Source organism: Paracoccidioides brasiliensis, assembly GCF_000150735.1.
Source record: "Paracoccidioides brasiliensis Pb18 unplaced genomic scaffold supercont2.3, whole genome shotgun sequence".
NCBI lineage: Eukaryota > Fungi > Ascomycota > Eurotiomycetes > Onygenales > Ajellomycetaceae > Paracoccidioides > Paracoccidioides brasiliensis.
The window spans coordinates 1,378,872-1,395,291 of NW_011371360.1; the positions used below are offsets into that span (position 1 = coordinate 1,378,872).

Sequence of the window (16,420 nt, forward strand, 5' to 3'; positions counted from 1 at the left end):
GTTTTGAACCTGCGCCATCACATTCATATAAACGGCATGTGCAGGCAAGAAACCAGCCTGTTACATCTCTAATTAATGCTAAAACATGGAAGAATATCTTGTTTTATGTTCCTTAAGTTCTTGTATTAAGTTGGTGAAAGAGGAATAAAAATAATGGATCAGCATATCGTCATGTCATTGATCTACCTGTTGTTATTTGGGACCAACCGTTTTACAGTAGGTGAAATATTGTGAGCATTTTTGGTGTCTCACGACTGGTACAACATGTATTACCTAATAAAAACAATTCATATCGAGCCGTAGAAGAAGATGCTCAAAGACAACATCTGTATCAACACTTGATCGATCGTCGCTCCCCCACGCCGCAAGATCCTGACGTTTACCCTTCAACCTCATCGCCTTGGCCCCATCCAACGCCCTTAGAAACTTTACAAATCCCGAAACCTGCTTCCTAAAAACCGAAAAGAGCTGCTGAACTATCCGACCGTAAGAGGCGTTCGTGCCATCGCGTTCCACCCAGGTGCCAGTGGCAGCAGCTTTCGAGATCGGGGCGAAAGTGAGAATCGTACCATATATGTTGTCTAGCAGCTTCCTAGCCTGCATATGTTTCTTGCTTATGAATAAGGCGAAGAGGATCTGATCTAGGACATCTTCATGGAATTCTCGGAGACGATGCAGGCTTTTAGCATGGTCAATGGTTCCGTCTATATCCCCTTTATCAATGCACTTTTCGATCTTGTCGATTTTTTTTTCGAACTTGCTCCATGTGTCTCCCACGGCAATGTGGAAGGAATAGTCACTCACTGTTTGCACGAAGTGGTGCGCTTCCATGCGGAATTTTTGAGTGATTGTTCTGCTCATGTCGGTGGCATTTGAGCGATCTGTCGAGTCACGAATTAGGCTACGCGTGACCGAAAGCATCCGCATCTGTCTCAAAAGGCGCTTAAATATATTGTCGTATCTGCGGAGACTTCTAGGAGTGATTATGGCTTTAAGTATTGATGGTGGATGATACTGAAGGCGGAGGAAATCCAAAGCTTCGATAGAGTTGGGATTTTTGCACTTCAAGAGCTCATCCCCCGTCAGCTCACGGATTGCGAAGCTGAGGCCTCCAGGTAGTTCTTTATTCCTAGCCTGGCTTCTGGTACTGTGACTGAGAGGAGATGTGTCGCCGTGATAACTCTCGGATAGCAAACCCATTAACACGAGGCGAAGTTCAGAGCTGGCTGGTGGCCAGGTATCTCGATTGCCTAGGCGAAGACCTGTGGAGCTTCCACCGCGGGCAACGCCAGCTTTGCGCTCACCGCTATGCATCTCCGGATCAAATAGGACATGGGATAAGCGTGATGAGAAGACACCGTCCCCCAGGAGTTGGAATCGCCATTGCAGCTGTAGGTGTTTTTTGATTTTGTGTCCCTTGAAAAGCAGATGCAGGCAAGAGAAGTTGATCAGTCTTGTTTGTGCCGAGATCACGGGGGCAAATGAGAGGTGAACCGACGCGTCCAAGGGTGGTCCAAAGAGAAATTTGTTAGCAGGAATCTCTTCGGTGTTAAAACACTGGCTCTCAGCAAGTAAAATATGTAGTGGATGGTTAGATAAAGACGCGTGGTTTGCGATTATTTCCGTACCATTCTTGTGATTAATATCGACAAGTGAGAAAACGCCATCAATTGGATAAAGCTTGTTGGGAATCGGGTTATCATCATCGATATCCCCATGTAGAGTATTGTTGCGCTCACTGTTTTCATCATAAAGGAGGATTTCAGCTCGAAGTTGCGCTTCGTACTCATTTGCTTTTTGCTGGATTTTATCAATATCTTTCCAGGTAAAAGCACACTGCAGTGAAAGGCTTGTTGAGCGGCTGGAACCGCTTTTTACAGAAAGTGGATGATTAGGGTGGAATTCTTTGAGTAGCCTCAGGCTTTTTCCGCTTTCAAAAATGGATTCCGCATAGCCTTCTGGAACGAAGATTGGCATCGCTTCTGGACGAAAGCTGTAATCCACAAGCTTTGCTTCGATCCCTCTGCCATTCTGGATTTTCATTTCCTCGGCGTTTATGAAACCTTTTCCATTCCTATTGAGTTCCATCAAGGTCTGTGGGTCTGGTCGGAGGCCGATCCATGTTTCAACAAGGAAAAGCCATGATTCAGCCACAAGGGACATCAGTTCATGAAGAACGTCAGATAGCCAAGTAAATTTATGAGAATACTGATCACATCGCATGAATACCGAGGATATTACAGCTTCGTCTGTTTGTGCATTTTCTGCGCTGTCTATGATGTCGACGAGGACTTCGAGCAGGCATGAGGGACGTCTGAACAGTATTTGAGTTCTTAATAGCGATAAACCAGTTTTAAAACTCTCGTAGACGTGCTGTTCAAAGCTATGCAGCAGTACGGAGGAGACACACGCTAAGCTGGAGAGCGGAGTTGGCAAATTAACTCGAGTAGGAGTTGCAAGAATGAATTTTCTTATTTTGCGCACTCGCGTTCCACATTGTAAAAATTCCTCAATCAGAACATTCATGGCAGTCAAGCTGATTCCGGATATGCGCGCATCGCTGATACCCTTTTCAAAAACTCGGGTTTGTTCGTTGAAGTGAAAAAATATGGAATTCCAACCTAGGCCCAGTCGAAAAAGAGAAGTGATGAAGATATCAGTTTGTGCCACTCGACCAGAATCCTCAAGACCAGATTTTGTAGCCCGATATCCCAAGGCTAAGTCATACCCACGAGGGCCAGCCTCACTGAGATATATAGGACCAGCCTGTCGAACACGATGATTTGGAAATGTATCCCACGATCGCAAGAATACCCCTTCAGGAACCGGCTTTAAAATCGTATCTAACGCCCAAATTTCTGCGACATCATGTGTTTCTTGTTCTTCTGTATCGTTTGAATCCACATCATCTGGTTGGCTCGCCCCGTTGGATGAGGTTGTGTCTGATTCGACCGACTTAAGCGGTTCAATACCAAAGAGATTTAGTTCGTATACAGTAGAGTCGTTTTTGGCGAAGGAGTCTAAGGAGCTCTGAAAGACACCCTGGGGAAGATCTAAAGCTAAAGGTCAGTTACGACATGTTGGAGGTGTGGAGATATGGTACGCGGGAGTGTTGGATCACCTGGAAAGTCTTCATCCCAAGGAAGGGAGTTTAGCGGCTGAACGTCTTGAAGCTGGAAGTAGGAGGGCTCCCAGAGCTTTTCAACAGCAAGCACGAAGGGGTCGTCTGCATCTCTTAACTCCATTGTTTTCCATTGGTTGTCTCCAGTTACCCAACATATCTCTTATAATTGAGTTGGGTTTGACACGGTTCGGGGAAGATAAACGCGGCTGAAAAAACTAGTTTATAATAGGACTAGCGCCCTACGGCTAAGTGCACGGGCCGCACCTTATTTGACAGTAATCCAACCTTGAAAAGAGCCAGCCTCATGCTGGAAACTGCGACGGATAGCAACACACAACAACTCAGACACGCTTGAAGCTCATATCTATTCATTGTCTACATTTCTCCATATTTAATTTGTGGTGTTGAGGTTGTATTATTACAGATGCCTCCCAGGAAGAGGTTAAGGCTCTCGTCACAAGGAGCTTCGACTCCGCAAACCGAGAATCCCCAACAAACACCGACAACTCCGGCGCAACCGGAGACTGCATCGAAGCCTGAGGCCGAGACTGACTCCCTAGTTACGGACCCATGGACTGAGGATCAGGAAACATCATTACTCAAAGGCATCATACGGTGGAAGCCAGTTGGTAAGTTTAGCCTTTTGCGGAGCACATATAAAGCTCCAGCTGACCACCGACCTAACAATCGCAGGAATGCACAAACACTTTCGCATGCTCGCTATCTGGGATCATCTAGCGAGCCAAGGTTATGCAGCTCCAAGTGACCAACATAGTCGAATACCTGGCATATGGAAGAAGTTGGAATCGCTGTACAATCTCGTGGGACTGGATGAGAGGGTTAGTCATTGAATCGCGGGCCGTCATTTGCTGGTAGATAGTGAACTAATGGGGTCGCTAATTCCTTTTCCTTTTCAGGAGGCCTCCTTTGCTACAGATACATCTGGCGAATTGGAACCAGCACAAGAGCCCTATTGTCCATTTCAGCTCCCGGTCGATGAATATGGGGAGATGATGTTCGAGAGGAGGCTTGCTCCGGAAGGGACGGCATCTCCTCCTATGAGTCTAACTGGAGGATCGAGAAGAGCCAGCACTGCTGCAGACACAGATGGTGAGATGCAATGAAATATCCAATTATGGAATTTAAATAAGACAAACGAGGTACTAAGAACATGAACTGGCTACCAGAACCGAGATCTTCACCTGTACCTTCTCGCGGTCGGCGGGGAAACCGCAGCACCCGCGCCACAACCCGAGGCACAAGGTCGTCTCGGTTACATGCTGAAGTGGAGAATGGAAAAGGTCGACAGAATAATAAAGCCAGCCCCGCTAAAGAAGAGGATACTGGGGAGGAAGGTGGGGAGGAGGACGTTGAAGATGAGGGGACAGAGACAGGTGAAGGGGAAGAAACAGATACAGCACCCGCAAGATCAACTAGGACACAGCCAACTCGTGGAAAGGCGAAGAAGACAACGCGAGGGGCCACTAAACGTGGTAGGCGACGGTAGCAGGGTTCTTTCACCGAACGAAGCTGCTATCAGAGTTGACTACTGGTGCAACTTCCGGGATCTTAGGAATTAGATGCTGAAATAACCAGTAAAAACAACCGGGAAAGCAAATCCAACCAAGAGAAGATTGCATGATAATGATTTAAGTGAACTTGTATGAAGTTGTAAATATTCCACAGGAGGAGTCTAATAATACCATTTATATTTTGTTTTATACATTTTAAATGCCAAGGAAATATCAACAAGGATCCCGCATCTTTATATACGTGAAGTCATAAAGACCATACTTTTGTACATTAAAACGTGGAGTTGCAGGAGAGAAAAATGAACATGGGCTAAATTCATGTAATAATCGCACAAAACAAATGAAAACTCCACCAAAGCATACCTACTCTATGGTCACCTGTGCCTAGTTGGAAGTGTGGGAGGTTTGGTTGCGAAAAAATTAACGGCGAATTTGTAATAGAAACGGGGGCAGGAGCCGAGAAATAATATACATTACAGCTTCGAGATGATGGCGCCGGCATATTCGCTGGTTTTGGCTTTGCCGCCAAGGTCGCCAGTAAGTGTCTTATATGCTGTTAGCAAAAGTACAAAAGACGCCCAGAGGGTGATGATCCTTACCATTCCTTCTGCAAGGGTGGCGAAGATGGCGTTTTGGATCTTGTTGGCATGCTCATGAAGTCCCATGTGCTGCAACATCATTACACTGCTCAACAGCAATGCTGTTGGGTTCGCCTTTTGTTGGCCAGCAATATCAGGGGCAGAACCGTGAACAGCTTCGAAGATGGAACACTCGTCGCCAATGTTACCAGAAGGGGTCAGACCAAGGCCACCAATCAAACCAGCGCACATGTCAGACAAGATGTCGCCGTAGAGGTTGGGCATAACGAGAACTTTATCGTTGTAGGGGACAGGATCCGTGACGATTTTCAGGCAGGTGTTATCAAGCAGCTCCTCGTCGAATTCGATGTCGGGGAAATCCTTGGACACATCTCTCGCAGTACGTAAGAAAAGACCATCGGACATTTTCATGATGGTGGCCTTGTGCACAACGCGGACCTTCTTTCTTCCTACCTCCTGGGCATATTGGAACGCAAAGCGGAGAACTCGTTCCGATGCTTCCCGGGTAATGAGCTTAATGCTCTGCACAACTCCATCCACAACGACATGTTCAATGCCGGAGTATTCACCCTCAGTGTTCTCACGGATAAGGACGGTTTGAACGTTATCATAGGGAGTCTTGAAACCGGCAATAGATCGGCAGGGTCGGACATTGGCGAAAAGATTAAAGGTACGGCGGAGTGTAAGGTTGAGGGAAACATGACCCTTGCCAACGGGAGTCTGGAAGTCCTTTTAACAAGCTGTCCGGTTTCGAAATGGCACTGGAGTAAGGAAGCTTACAGCAAGAGGTCCTTTCAGGGCAACAAAGTTTCTCCTGACGCTTGCAATAGCATCATCTGGAATAGCAGTCTTGCCATCTTTAATAATTGGAGTGACGTCCACCGACTCCCACGATATTGGTACCTGGTTGTTGGTTCAGTATTTCTCGTCGTGCGACCAAACAGAAATGTGAAAGGATATGGTACATCCGTCTTCTTACCTTGGCAGCTGCGAAAATATCCTTTACGGATTGTGAGATCTCTGGTCCAATACCGTCACCCTCAATCAATGTAACCTTGTATTTGCCCTACACAAAATTATACTCTCAGCTTCGAATAGACACGGCCAACGGGTTCGCAATTTTTTATTCCAGCGAGGAGGGGAGGAAATTGCGTACGTCGGGGCCCTTCTTGCCAGAGAATTTAGCAATTCTATCCGTAGCGGCAATGGAATAGCAACGAGTCTATATTACATGTACAAATTAATTAACTTCTTGTTTCCGCCATGTTTTAATTTGAATGTTGACTCCTGGGAAGCAGGTTCACATACATTCAATGGGGACATGCGGACTAATTGGGCGGCCGGCTTTCGTAGGCATTGCCGCGCAGGAGCAAAGGCGCGGAGGGAATACATTGTGCGGAACACCGTGGGACAACAGGAACGGAGTAACAGTAAGTGGGATAAGCAATTGAGGTGTTTAAAGCAGGTAACAAATTGCAGAAGAATGCAATCATAAACTACTAATGCGAAGTGTTCCGCGCGGAAGTCTACGTTGTCGTCGACTTATATTCCGGCCCTCCGCTACCAAGATTCCACGCAAGATCTTTCTGGCTTAGATAAGCAAGCGACCGTTGTTTGTTCTGTTTGCTCAGGTCCAGCAACGTTGTACCTTAACTTAACTTCAACTAAACGATCAACAGGAGTCCTTACACGACCTAACTGACAACGGAGAGCTCGGCGCGGAATGGAGGTTGGGAATTATGTCTATCTTGTTGAACAGTATTTTCGACCAATTCCGGATATCTTATCTCATTCAAAGTCATTTCGCCGTCTCTGCATTTGATGCTCACTCCTTATTATGGCGGCCTTTGATACCGATGTTATTGTATACTACAACATTCCCACTCTTTACCCAGAGGAATGGCCAGCGGAGCTGGAAGAAAGTGATGATTCTGATGGTGAAGAATCCCAGCCGTCCGGCGTCCCCTCCTCGACCGCCCAACGACGCAAATCGAGATATGCCGCCCTACAGAGGCATGGGAGTGATCGCAGAAGCATAGTACCTGGGTCTCAAAGGACTGGGGATGGAAGGGATAATCTAGTTCAAAAAGACGAACCGGATCCGTTGGGGTCTTTTGAGAGTGTGGTTAGAATGCTGAAACAACGTGGCATCGCCGACGATGACGTTCGCGTTCGAAACCGTTACCTTTTGTCGTCTACAACATTTTCACCTGCTTTGTTCCTCTCTCAAACGCACTCATCCGATTCAACACAATCGCTCTTAGAAGGCCTCGATTTCTTGTCTAGGTCAATCGACCAGAAATCGGCATCTTTGAAGGTATTAGTCGAGTCAAATTTTGAGCGCTTTGTCCGCGCGAAGGCGACTATCGACAACGTATATACAGAAATGCGAAACCAAGGCGCCCAGCCTGACGAATCACCACATCGATCTCATTCGCGCAATACCAGCAGGTCTGGGTCTCACATCAGAAACTACAGCACGGGAGCTGCAGTACGTTCGATCAGTGCGGAACGCTTACAGAAGAACTCACTTACAAAAGAAAGCGAATACGGGGTTAAGGGTATACGTGTACCATTGATGGAGGCTTCAGGAAAAGCTGAAGAAGTGTGGGGTCCGGCACTCGGAGGTCGACAGCGGGAGGATGGTTTGAAATCCGTCATCGAAACTCTGGAACAGCATCGTGAGATATACGAAATTGGGTCTAACCTCGTCCGTTCAATTAAGCAACGAGATTACGATGCGATAATCGATCAATACAACCGTTCCAGGAGGCATGCGATTGATGCAAAACTCATTGCAGACAGGGCTACAACCACAAAGCGACCCTTAACCGACAAGCAAGTCCATTTAATCCTCGTGACGGGTAGAATGTGGATGGATGTTGAAAAACAGATACAGGCCTTTAAGCGAGATTTGTGGCGACGGCTAAGCAGCGTTCCGACACATACTTCTACTATGAGTCTCAATGGACCCTTTGAAGAGCACATGGAACTTATTAGTACGCTGCTTGAACTTGGGGTTGACGATAATCCGGTCTGGGTATGGCTTCTTGGACGGTATGACTATTTGAAAACCACAATCCTGGCTTTCTGTGAGCGATCAAAAGTCGAAATTGAAATCCTTCGGCGTCGGCTAGCCAATGGAGAGAAACCCACACCTCAAGCTGTTGTTCCATATATTCATCTATCTAACCGCGACGGCGTGGCAACTTCCCAGGATTTGCTCGACACTGAACCAGTTCTGGAACTATGGGAGTGTATTCATACGTATCTTAAGAAGCTGCTATCTCTTGAAGGTGGCCTCCTTGGAGATGTTATTGAGTTTTGGGACACTACAAAATCGTTTATCGATGGTAGTAAGCAGAAGCTCCTCCCTGCGGGATTCGAGGGTGAAAGTCGCAAACACCACCGATTATCCTCTGGTGGAGTTGAAGATTTGAAAAATGGTGTCATCGAGCTTGTAAATCTCATTCGTGACAGTGCTGTGTCGATTTTTGCGGACCCTCCTATAGATGATATCTCGCTTTTATTTTCACCACTCCCCGCCACTCCCAACACTCCCTTAACTGGCATAACCCCAACGGACTCTCGTTTCAGGATAGACCCCAAGGATATTCCCCCGCTATCACCCAGGAAAGGGGAAGCATGGGAGGACTTCGCGTTCTGGCCTCCTTATTCAAATTCGCTTAGTGGTGTCCATTATCTCAGTCAATTTCTTATTCTAATAGGAACAGCTGCGAGCGAGATGGCTGCAATGAGCCCGATATCAAGCGGTAGCAGTACATACGACAAGTTAAAACTTCTCGTCAGCGGTACCCGAGAACGGTCCGTCCGGGCGGTATGTGCTGCATGGAATAAAGATGCCGAGAGTATTAAGTATCTCGAGGACTGGACTCGGGACCCCGAACGGAAGGATATGACTAAAATGCCGGGGCTTTTCGTGGCATTCGAAAGTGCAGTTCTTTCTGGAATGCAAAAGATATTATATATCTCAGAGGCCATGACGAAATCACTTGCGGGTGACGTCGTCACCCCGCCACCAGCAAAGCTATTACAGATGGTCCGTTCGCAGTTTGTGACTAGTGTCTACAAAGCACTAAGCGGGCTTGTCGAAAATGCTGAACATCCAGTTACGACTGAAGGAGACAACGAATGGGTCCTGGTTGGCCCTGTTGTCCGCATAGGCGGATTAGATATTTCATCATCTATCTCACCTTCAAGTGGCATTGATTCCAACAACAGGGTTAGTTTTATTATGTCAAAGGAGCACGAAATATTGGCTGTATTTAAATTATTTTTACTAACTGCTCACCTTTCAGAACGTTCGAATGCTTCTCACTCTCTCTAACCTGAAAGCTCTGCTTACTGACTACGTGCCTCAATTGGTATCTAATTTCGAAACCGCTTTCTCTGTTAAATTAACTGAGGAGTCTAAAACAATTCGCGATGTTCTCGGTCAAATTGACACGCGCCTCTTCCAATCGTACACGCGCCCCATGACCACCACCCTGAATTCGACGATACTCGAGGGAATCTCAGCACCTGACTGGGTCCCTTCAACGAGTCGGCCAGATCAAGTCTGTCCGTATGTATATGCAACGATGCTTAACCTCGTACTAGTGCATACAGAAGTGTCTACAACTCTACCAACGGGTTCCCAAAATTCGTCAGGCGCTCCCGCATCATCCCTCACGAACGAAATACTTTCACACCTTCTAACCCAGGTATCCTCCTCTCTCCTGAACGCTTTCATGCAGCGACCCAAATATTCACTCCCAGCCCTCATGCAAGCAACCCTTGATACAGAATTCATCGCGCAGACGCTCTCCCAGTATGCGACAGAGGAGGCTTCAAAAATTCAAAGCCAGATATACCTTGAGCTTGATCGTCGGACCAATAACGATGCTAGGGCTAAATTGCAAGATGAGCTGGGGGAGATGAGGAGTGTTCTGAAGCGGTTACGGGAAGCGACTCGTGGGGAGTTTGCGTGTTTTAAGAAGGCGAGGAATGGCGGGAAGAAACAGTAATGTAACTTTACTTATCTTCCTTTGGCGATATTGTGAATTGTATGTGCGATTCTTAAACCGTGATTCTACCATTAACATAGTATATTTGAATCACCTTTAAGAGCTAGTGTTTAATAGTTTTTTCACAACGCCGAGCGTTATTTCTTATCTGAATTATATGTGTGATGGAAATGTAGTAATTTAACTCACAATTGAGCATCCAGAAGATTTATAGAGCGTCAAAATGGCAAGATGTTTCTTCACATGTGAAACAACGGTGTTGGATGGGGTTCTCAATGCATTAACGTTAAACAACCATACAACCTTCTGTTTAGATATCTATTTCCACTAGCTAGAGTCACTTTTGAACTGGGAGACATCATCGCTCGCGCCCCTTCATTCTTCATTTCCTCAGAAAAATACCAAATCTGACTCATTCCAGCCCATGCCCAACAATATTTTTCTCACAGTATCTGCTAGAGCTTCAGGTCCACATATAAGCACCACGGATTCTTTGTTCTTCTTCACATCAACGTTAACATACTCCCTAAGTAAATCTTCTGAAATCCGGCCTCTGCGCCCCGGCCAAGACTCTGACGGCTCTGTCAGGGTGTGGATAATATGGCATCTGGTCTTTGGATGCTGCGTCATAAACTCATCCAGTTCTGCACGGCAAAGGATATCGGCTTCCGTCTTATTGCCATCGAGGACTACGCATGAAGTGTGGTCTTCTGCGTCCTGCATTATAGCACGAAGCACTTGGAAGATGGGCGTAATGCCGCTTCCAGCACAAATCATATAGAAAGATTGTACGTGGCGCGTTTTCCCACCTAGGAGCACTTCCCCTTTACCCAGATACTCGAATTTTCCAATTGGGCCTTTGAAATTTACGGTTGCGCCTAGAGGGAGTTTGTCTATTGCCGTGGTCATTTTGCCACCGTTTGGGTAGTTAGGAGTCGAAGGGTACAGTTTTATGAGGAGATCCATGGTTCCCACAGCGTTTGTTTCGGACGTTGGGGTGTACGCTCTAATTAAGGCTTCATTAGTGGAAGGGTCGTCAATTTTGAGCATGACATGTTTGCCAACGGGAAGACCCAAGGATTGAGATTCATGGGAGAGTTTAAAGCTGAAACGGCGTGTGTCTGGTGAGACCACTGCCTTTTCGGCGAGCATTGAAGGAGCCCAGATTCTTGAGTCGAGGAAAATATCGCGTGAGGTTGACAGTGGTTCTTCCTCCTGGTTGTTATTTAGAGCCTCTTGTGATGAAATGTCTAGTGTCCCGATATGGAAATCGAACATCATAGCTTTCGCAGTTTCGCTATCTGGGTATAGATAGTTAGCAAAATGTGGTAAGATATGTTAAGTCGTAATTGGAACCTCACGAATGGCCATAAATTCGCCCGTTGCATCAGTGCCAGCAACAGAGATTATACTCTGTGCACCTCCTGGATGTGCATCCAAGAACGTAGTACCATCATACACCTGGCCCTCAACCACAAACCAAGGCTGACGTCCAGTTTTATGTCTTTTCAACTCCTTCAAGCTGATGAGATTTTTCAGGTCGGGCTTTTTCATGTTGATTTTAGGAATCTCTATCACTTTTGGCTCTTCACTAGCATCTGTACTTTCGCCCCAGTTTCCATTTGTCAAATCTCCGCCACTTTTCTTCACACGCTCCATCCAGCCACCAGGGATCGAAGCGGGCTGAGTTGGGTGCTCAAACCTCAGATATCCATCACTTTTGGTAATAGTCACGCGGAACCAAGGGTTATTCATCATACCAAGAACTGACCAGTACATATCGCGAGGCTGGATATTCATTGCCTCGTCCATTGCTCGTACAAGAATAGCATCGCTAGCTTCTAACTCGAACATTGGTATTTCAAGGGACCAAAAACACCAGCAATAGCATGTTTCCTGCCATTGCATGTCGATTTGACCTCCGTAGAGATATTGATCTACTTCACGATACTTGTCTTCGGGGTATTCAATAACTGCTAACTTCCATGCTGTTGCGGCAAACTAAGGTTAGCTGTAATACGTCCGATAAAACATAGAGGACTTACTCTTCCCCTTATTTAAAGATATTTCAACTCTTGTGATCCTGCGGCCACCTCCTCCATAAGCATAACCCCTGGCAGTATATGTGGAGGTGTTGCAAACAGACGCTCGCTCGTCGTGTTGCGGATACACGACAGCAGAATTGACATTTAGATCATATATTGCATATCGCTCATCATGCCACCATTTTGGTTCCTTAGCGGAAATTCCTGGATATACCAAAGTGCTAAAGCCAAATCAGCTGGAGACTTATAAAATCTAGAGGGCCCTGATCAAACTGACGGCAAGACACGATTATCGTATATGTGATACCAGTTATCGCTTGGACTTTCTGTTAGAATTAATCTCTTCAACCACTTAACACTTCGTCCGCCAATCTGGCCTGGAACAACCGCTCGCAGTGGACGACCGTGATCTGGTCGGAGTGGCTCTCCATTCATTTTGTGTGCTAGCATTATCCCTCTGTTGGAGTCCATTACCCAGTTCAACTTGACAGATGTACCATAGTATCCGTTGGGCTGAGGAGAAATTGTCAATGTTGGTCGAGACAAACCTAATATCAATCGCCGAACTCACCAGTCTATCTGCTCCCTCCATGCACACATATCTTGCTGTTCGAAGCGGCTTTGCCAGTCGCAGGATAGAGGACATCAATGGACCCGTGAAAAGAGCCGTCGATACTCCAGCAGCTCCCCATGAGAATCCTTGGGACTTTCTCACCTGGTTCTGTTCTTTACGTCTGTTTCCAGCGCATACCAACGTAATGGGGACAGTAATTTGTTCGAACTCATTCAAAATTTGTGCGAATTTCAAAATCATTGGACGTTCCACTAGACTGTCAATAGCCAGTCAATAGGAATAGTTATGCAACATCTAGTTTCAATATACATAATTTACTTTGTCTTACCCTTCAATACTGAGCTCCCAATAATGGATATCCTCCTGACGAACATTCGGTACATATCCATGATTTCTCACATAAAAAAGCTCAGGGGAGGTAAGAAATCCTATGAAGCCATTAGTTCGAGGGTTGGAATATGTTGTTATATTGTATATAACAATATTCAAGGAAGAGAGTACCTTCATCAAATAGGGCAGTTAAGGGAGCCTCGACATTGAAGGGGTGCTTCCCAGTTAGCCGAATAAGGCGTGGATCTCTGGGCACATGTTCATCAGGAGTATCCCTATCTAGGTGAAGAATTTCAGTCGGTTCGTTTGTAGGGGGCGGAAGGGGAATACCGTGGGTCAATGGGACTGATGCTTCAGCTCGTGCCGGATGTTGTGAAATTTGAGGAACAAGACTTTTTGCTGTAGCAATAACTGGAAAACTCTCTAGTTGAGTGACAGCAGCCATTTCGACATCGAGTTGCAGGAAAATTTTTCTGCATCAAATAAATCTCATTCAGACGGCACAAGAGGACACAGTAATGGAAAAGGGGTCTCTCATAAACAAGGAGGAGCGGAGAGTTCTTATTGTCAAATGACATTCCCACGAGCAGGGCCCGTTGTCATACCGAATATCGGCGACTTACTGTGTCTTTGGAGCACAAAGAATCAACCCCGGAAATCTAGATTGGAATCACATTTCGCAGCTAATCCGGTAATTGTGATGTACGTCAACAGCCGCACAGCTTCTCATGATTCCGCGGAAATGAAAACACAAATGCATCATAAACCACAGAATTATGCCGTTGAGGGAATGGTTGCATGCGACAGTTGTGTTTATGGAGTGGCGGAAACCATCTCCGGACATCTAGAGCAGTCGACGGGGCAGATAAATGCCAAACCCAGTAATTGGTAGTACCACCAAATGGAGAGCAGATTGAAAGACTTGGATCGCCAGGATGCGTGATTATTGATCAGAAAACTCACGATTGCACATCTGAGATCCAATGCCCAAAACCCGGAAAGAGTGGCGTTCTGTTTCCATCATTCATCAGGTGCAATTTAGACCATCATCAGATTGGAATGACCTCGAAAATATTAGAGATGCTCTTTTTGTACTTATATACAAATTTGAAGAGCAAAGAATTTCATACATTAAAACAATCAATCAGGAAACTCATAGTCAAAAGTTGAAAATGCAGCTCTCGAATGAACACTCATCAATGCTATTGAGCCCCCCACGATAGGGCAGTTAACCTTGGTACAATGGGAGTAACACGACCCAATGCAGTTAAAGGGCTCGAATGATACAAGCATTCAACATCACTGGTTGGTTGAACATAGTGAACCTGAACAAGTCTCGGATAGCTTCACTTAGAAAAAGTTGACAGCAGACTTGGGATTTCGATGGTGGTAGAACTGAAACTTGACTGGAATCGAAGTAATAACTATTTGTGGCTCAGAATCGATGACTAAGCAGGGGCAGATCCAACCCGCATTTCAGCTCTATCAGCTGTTTATAAGACATCATCAGTTAACGGTTGCTCAGCTGGGTGCGGATATATGATGATAGGTTAGCGTTCTCATCGGCGAACGAGGGCCACACATTGCATTACAAGAATGTCACCATCATCATTCTTTGAGCCCCGCAAATCGAAAATTTGTATTTCAGCCCAGCTGAATAGGGTGGATGTCATCCATGGAGCTATTTCATAGGCAAAGGCTGGTTATCCAGTGAAACCAGGAAGTTTCGCCATTGGCCTCTTTCCTACCATCTCAGCACTATGGTACCCCGAGTTTGTGGTAATACGTCCTGCTCAACGTGGATCGATTGCCGCTTTGCCGAAATACACCCTCGGAAACGATTCTAAGGTCGCCTTTGCCAACCGGAACATATCAGACTTGCAGCTGCTGATTGATCTGGCACCGAAACACAAAAGCGGTGTTGGTGTCAGGGTTTTGGTGTTGCTGTAAAACTAGATTGCAAGGTCTAGAGGCGGTGAAATTAATGAGGACTGTGAACCATCTTCAGCTTGTTGAGGCTGATTGAGCGCAATTGATGGGTCTATGCTAAAATAGTTGGACGGAAGACTCGACATCCGGTGGCGATAAAAGAATTTGAGAGCTCGGTTTTGGTGCGGAAAGGAGTCGCGGGAATTTAGCCCTGACAACAACGACAAAAGTACTGTGTCTCCTCTTGAGAATATTTTAAAGGATTGTGAAACCTTTTCCCGCTAGCCGCATACCGTTGGCAGTAACTGAACAACCACATCCCTTCTCGGCGAAAAAGCTTGTTTAGAGTGGAGGCAATACCAATTCTGCAATATTGAGACGCAGCATCGTGACGACCTCGTCGTAGCTGCATTGTAGATACAGATATCAGACATCCCTTACACGAGGGTCTGTACGTGAATTAGTCATAAGTTCTACCTTTTCTTTCGATCCGTTAATATATTGGGTGGTGATTTTAAAATACGCAGATCGTGCTAACCGGACAACTACTCTCTAGAATGAAAGTATGACATTGGGGCAACATGGCCTTTGGCATCCTTCCATCTAGGATTGGAAAGGTCGGCGTTCTTTGGTTTTAATTTTTACAGGAAACCCAAGGACTGCTAGACCACTCACGTCAGTACGGAACTGACTCTACCCCGTACTAGGCATCGAGGTAGCTAGTGCTGTTCTCATCTTCGCCGATAGATATGGTTTAAATTTTTGTTAGAAACATAAAGTCATATCCAAGGTTTCCTTCGGCATCATGTTCAGAGGGAAATCTCCGTATAATCTACGAGAAATGTCTTCGTCGACACAGATATAATTTCTATCCCTTGAGATTAACTCTTCATAGAGTTTCGGTTCAAATACTAAAAAAGGGATCAAACCTCTACTGTCGGCTGCAATGGTGACGCCATTCAACCCTCTTTGCAGAAGCCGTGCCACTTTACTACATTCCACTCACAGTTGGAAGATCTTACTATATTTGCCGTTGATTAGAGATTTCCTGAACTCGCAGATCACTTGAACTTTGATGTTAATTAGTTAGGCCATAGGAGTCACCTTAGCTCTCTGTTTTTCAGCCCTTCAGGCAAAACGACACGGAATCTCGACAAACATCATCACATAAATTCCAGCCTGCCGAATGATGAGACTTTCGTTTATAAACTAACCACCTAAGTCTCACATATGATTACCCTATCAACAGTACATTATATT

The 16,420-nt window shown here is 45.8% G+C and overlaps 5 protein-coding genes across 5 annotated transcripts; 2 read left to right on the forward strand and 3 right to left on the reverse strand.

The window, feature by feature from the left end:
* Positions 1-273: 273 nt before the first annotated feature.
* On the reverse strand, positions 274-3,245 carry PADG_02803 (uncharacterized protein; the record flags this gene model as incomplete). The annotated part of the gene is made up of 2 exons (XM_010760308.1): positions 274-3,053; positions 3,122-3,245. The coding sequence occupies 2 exons, from the start codon at positions 3,243-3,245 to the stop codon at positions 274-276; spliced, it is 2,904 nt and encodes a 967-aa protein (XP_010758610.1).
* A 303-nt stretch (positions 3,246-3,548) lies between these two features.
* Positions 3,549-4,631, forward strand: PADG_02804 (uncharacterized protein; the record flags this gene model as incomplete). The annotated part of the gene is made up of 4 exons (XM_010759840.1): positions 3,549-3,753; positions 3,818-3,963; positions 4,042-4,234; positions 4,312-4,631. 4 exons carry the CDS (start codon positions 3,549-3,551, stop codon positions 4,629-4,631), a joined length of 864 nt encoding a protein of 287 aa, XP_010758142.1.
* A 498-nt stretch (positions 4,632-5,129) lies between these two features.
* On the reverse strand, positions 5,130-6,647 carry PADG_02805 (isocitrate dehydrogenase [NAD] subunit 2, mitochondrial; the record flags this gene model as incomplete). Its single annotated transcript, XM_010759841.1, has 6 exons — positions 5,130-5,201; positions 5,256-5,975; positions 6,036-6,158; positions 6,235-6,321; positions 6,412-6,477; positions 6,564-6,647. The coding sequence occupies 6 exons, from the start codon at positions 6,645-6,647 to the stop codon at positions 5,130-5,132; spliced, it is 1,152 nt and encodes a 383-aa protein (XP_010758143.1).
* Positions 6,648-7,092: 445 nt separating this feature from the next.
* On the forward strand, positions 7,093-10,282 carry PADG_02806 (exocyst subunit SEC5; the record flags this gene model as incomplete). Its single annotated transcript, XM_010760309.1, has 2 exons — positions 7,093-9,498; positions 9,575-10,282. 2 exons carry the CDS (start codon positions 7,093-7,095, stop codon positions 10,280-10,282), a joined length of 3,114 nt encoding a protein of 1,037 aa, XP_010758611.1.
* Positions 10,283-10,672: 390 nt separating this feature from the next.
* On the reverse strand, positions 10,673-13,676 carry PADG_02807 (uncharacterized protein; the record flags this gene model as incomplete). The annotated part of the gene is made up of 7 exons (XM_010759842.1): positions 10,673-11,583; positions 11,644-12,270; positions 12,328-12,548; positions 12,605-12,840; positions 12,899-13,157; positions 13,230-13,329; positions 13,403-13,676. The coding sequence occupies 7 exons, from the start codon at positions 13,674-13,676 to the stop codon at positions 10,673-10,675; spliced, it is 2,628 nt and encodes an 875-aa protein (XP_010758144.1).
* Between the last annotated feature and the right edge of the window lie 2,744 nt (positions 13,677-16,420).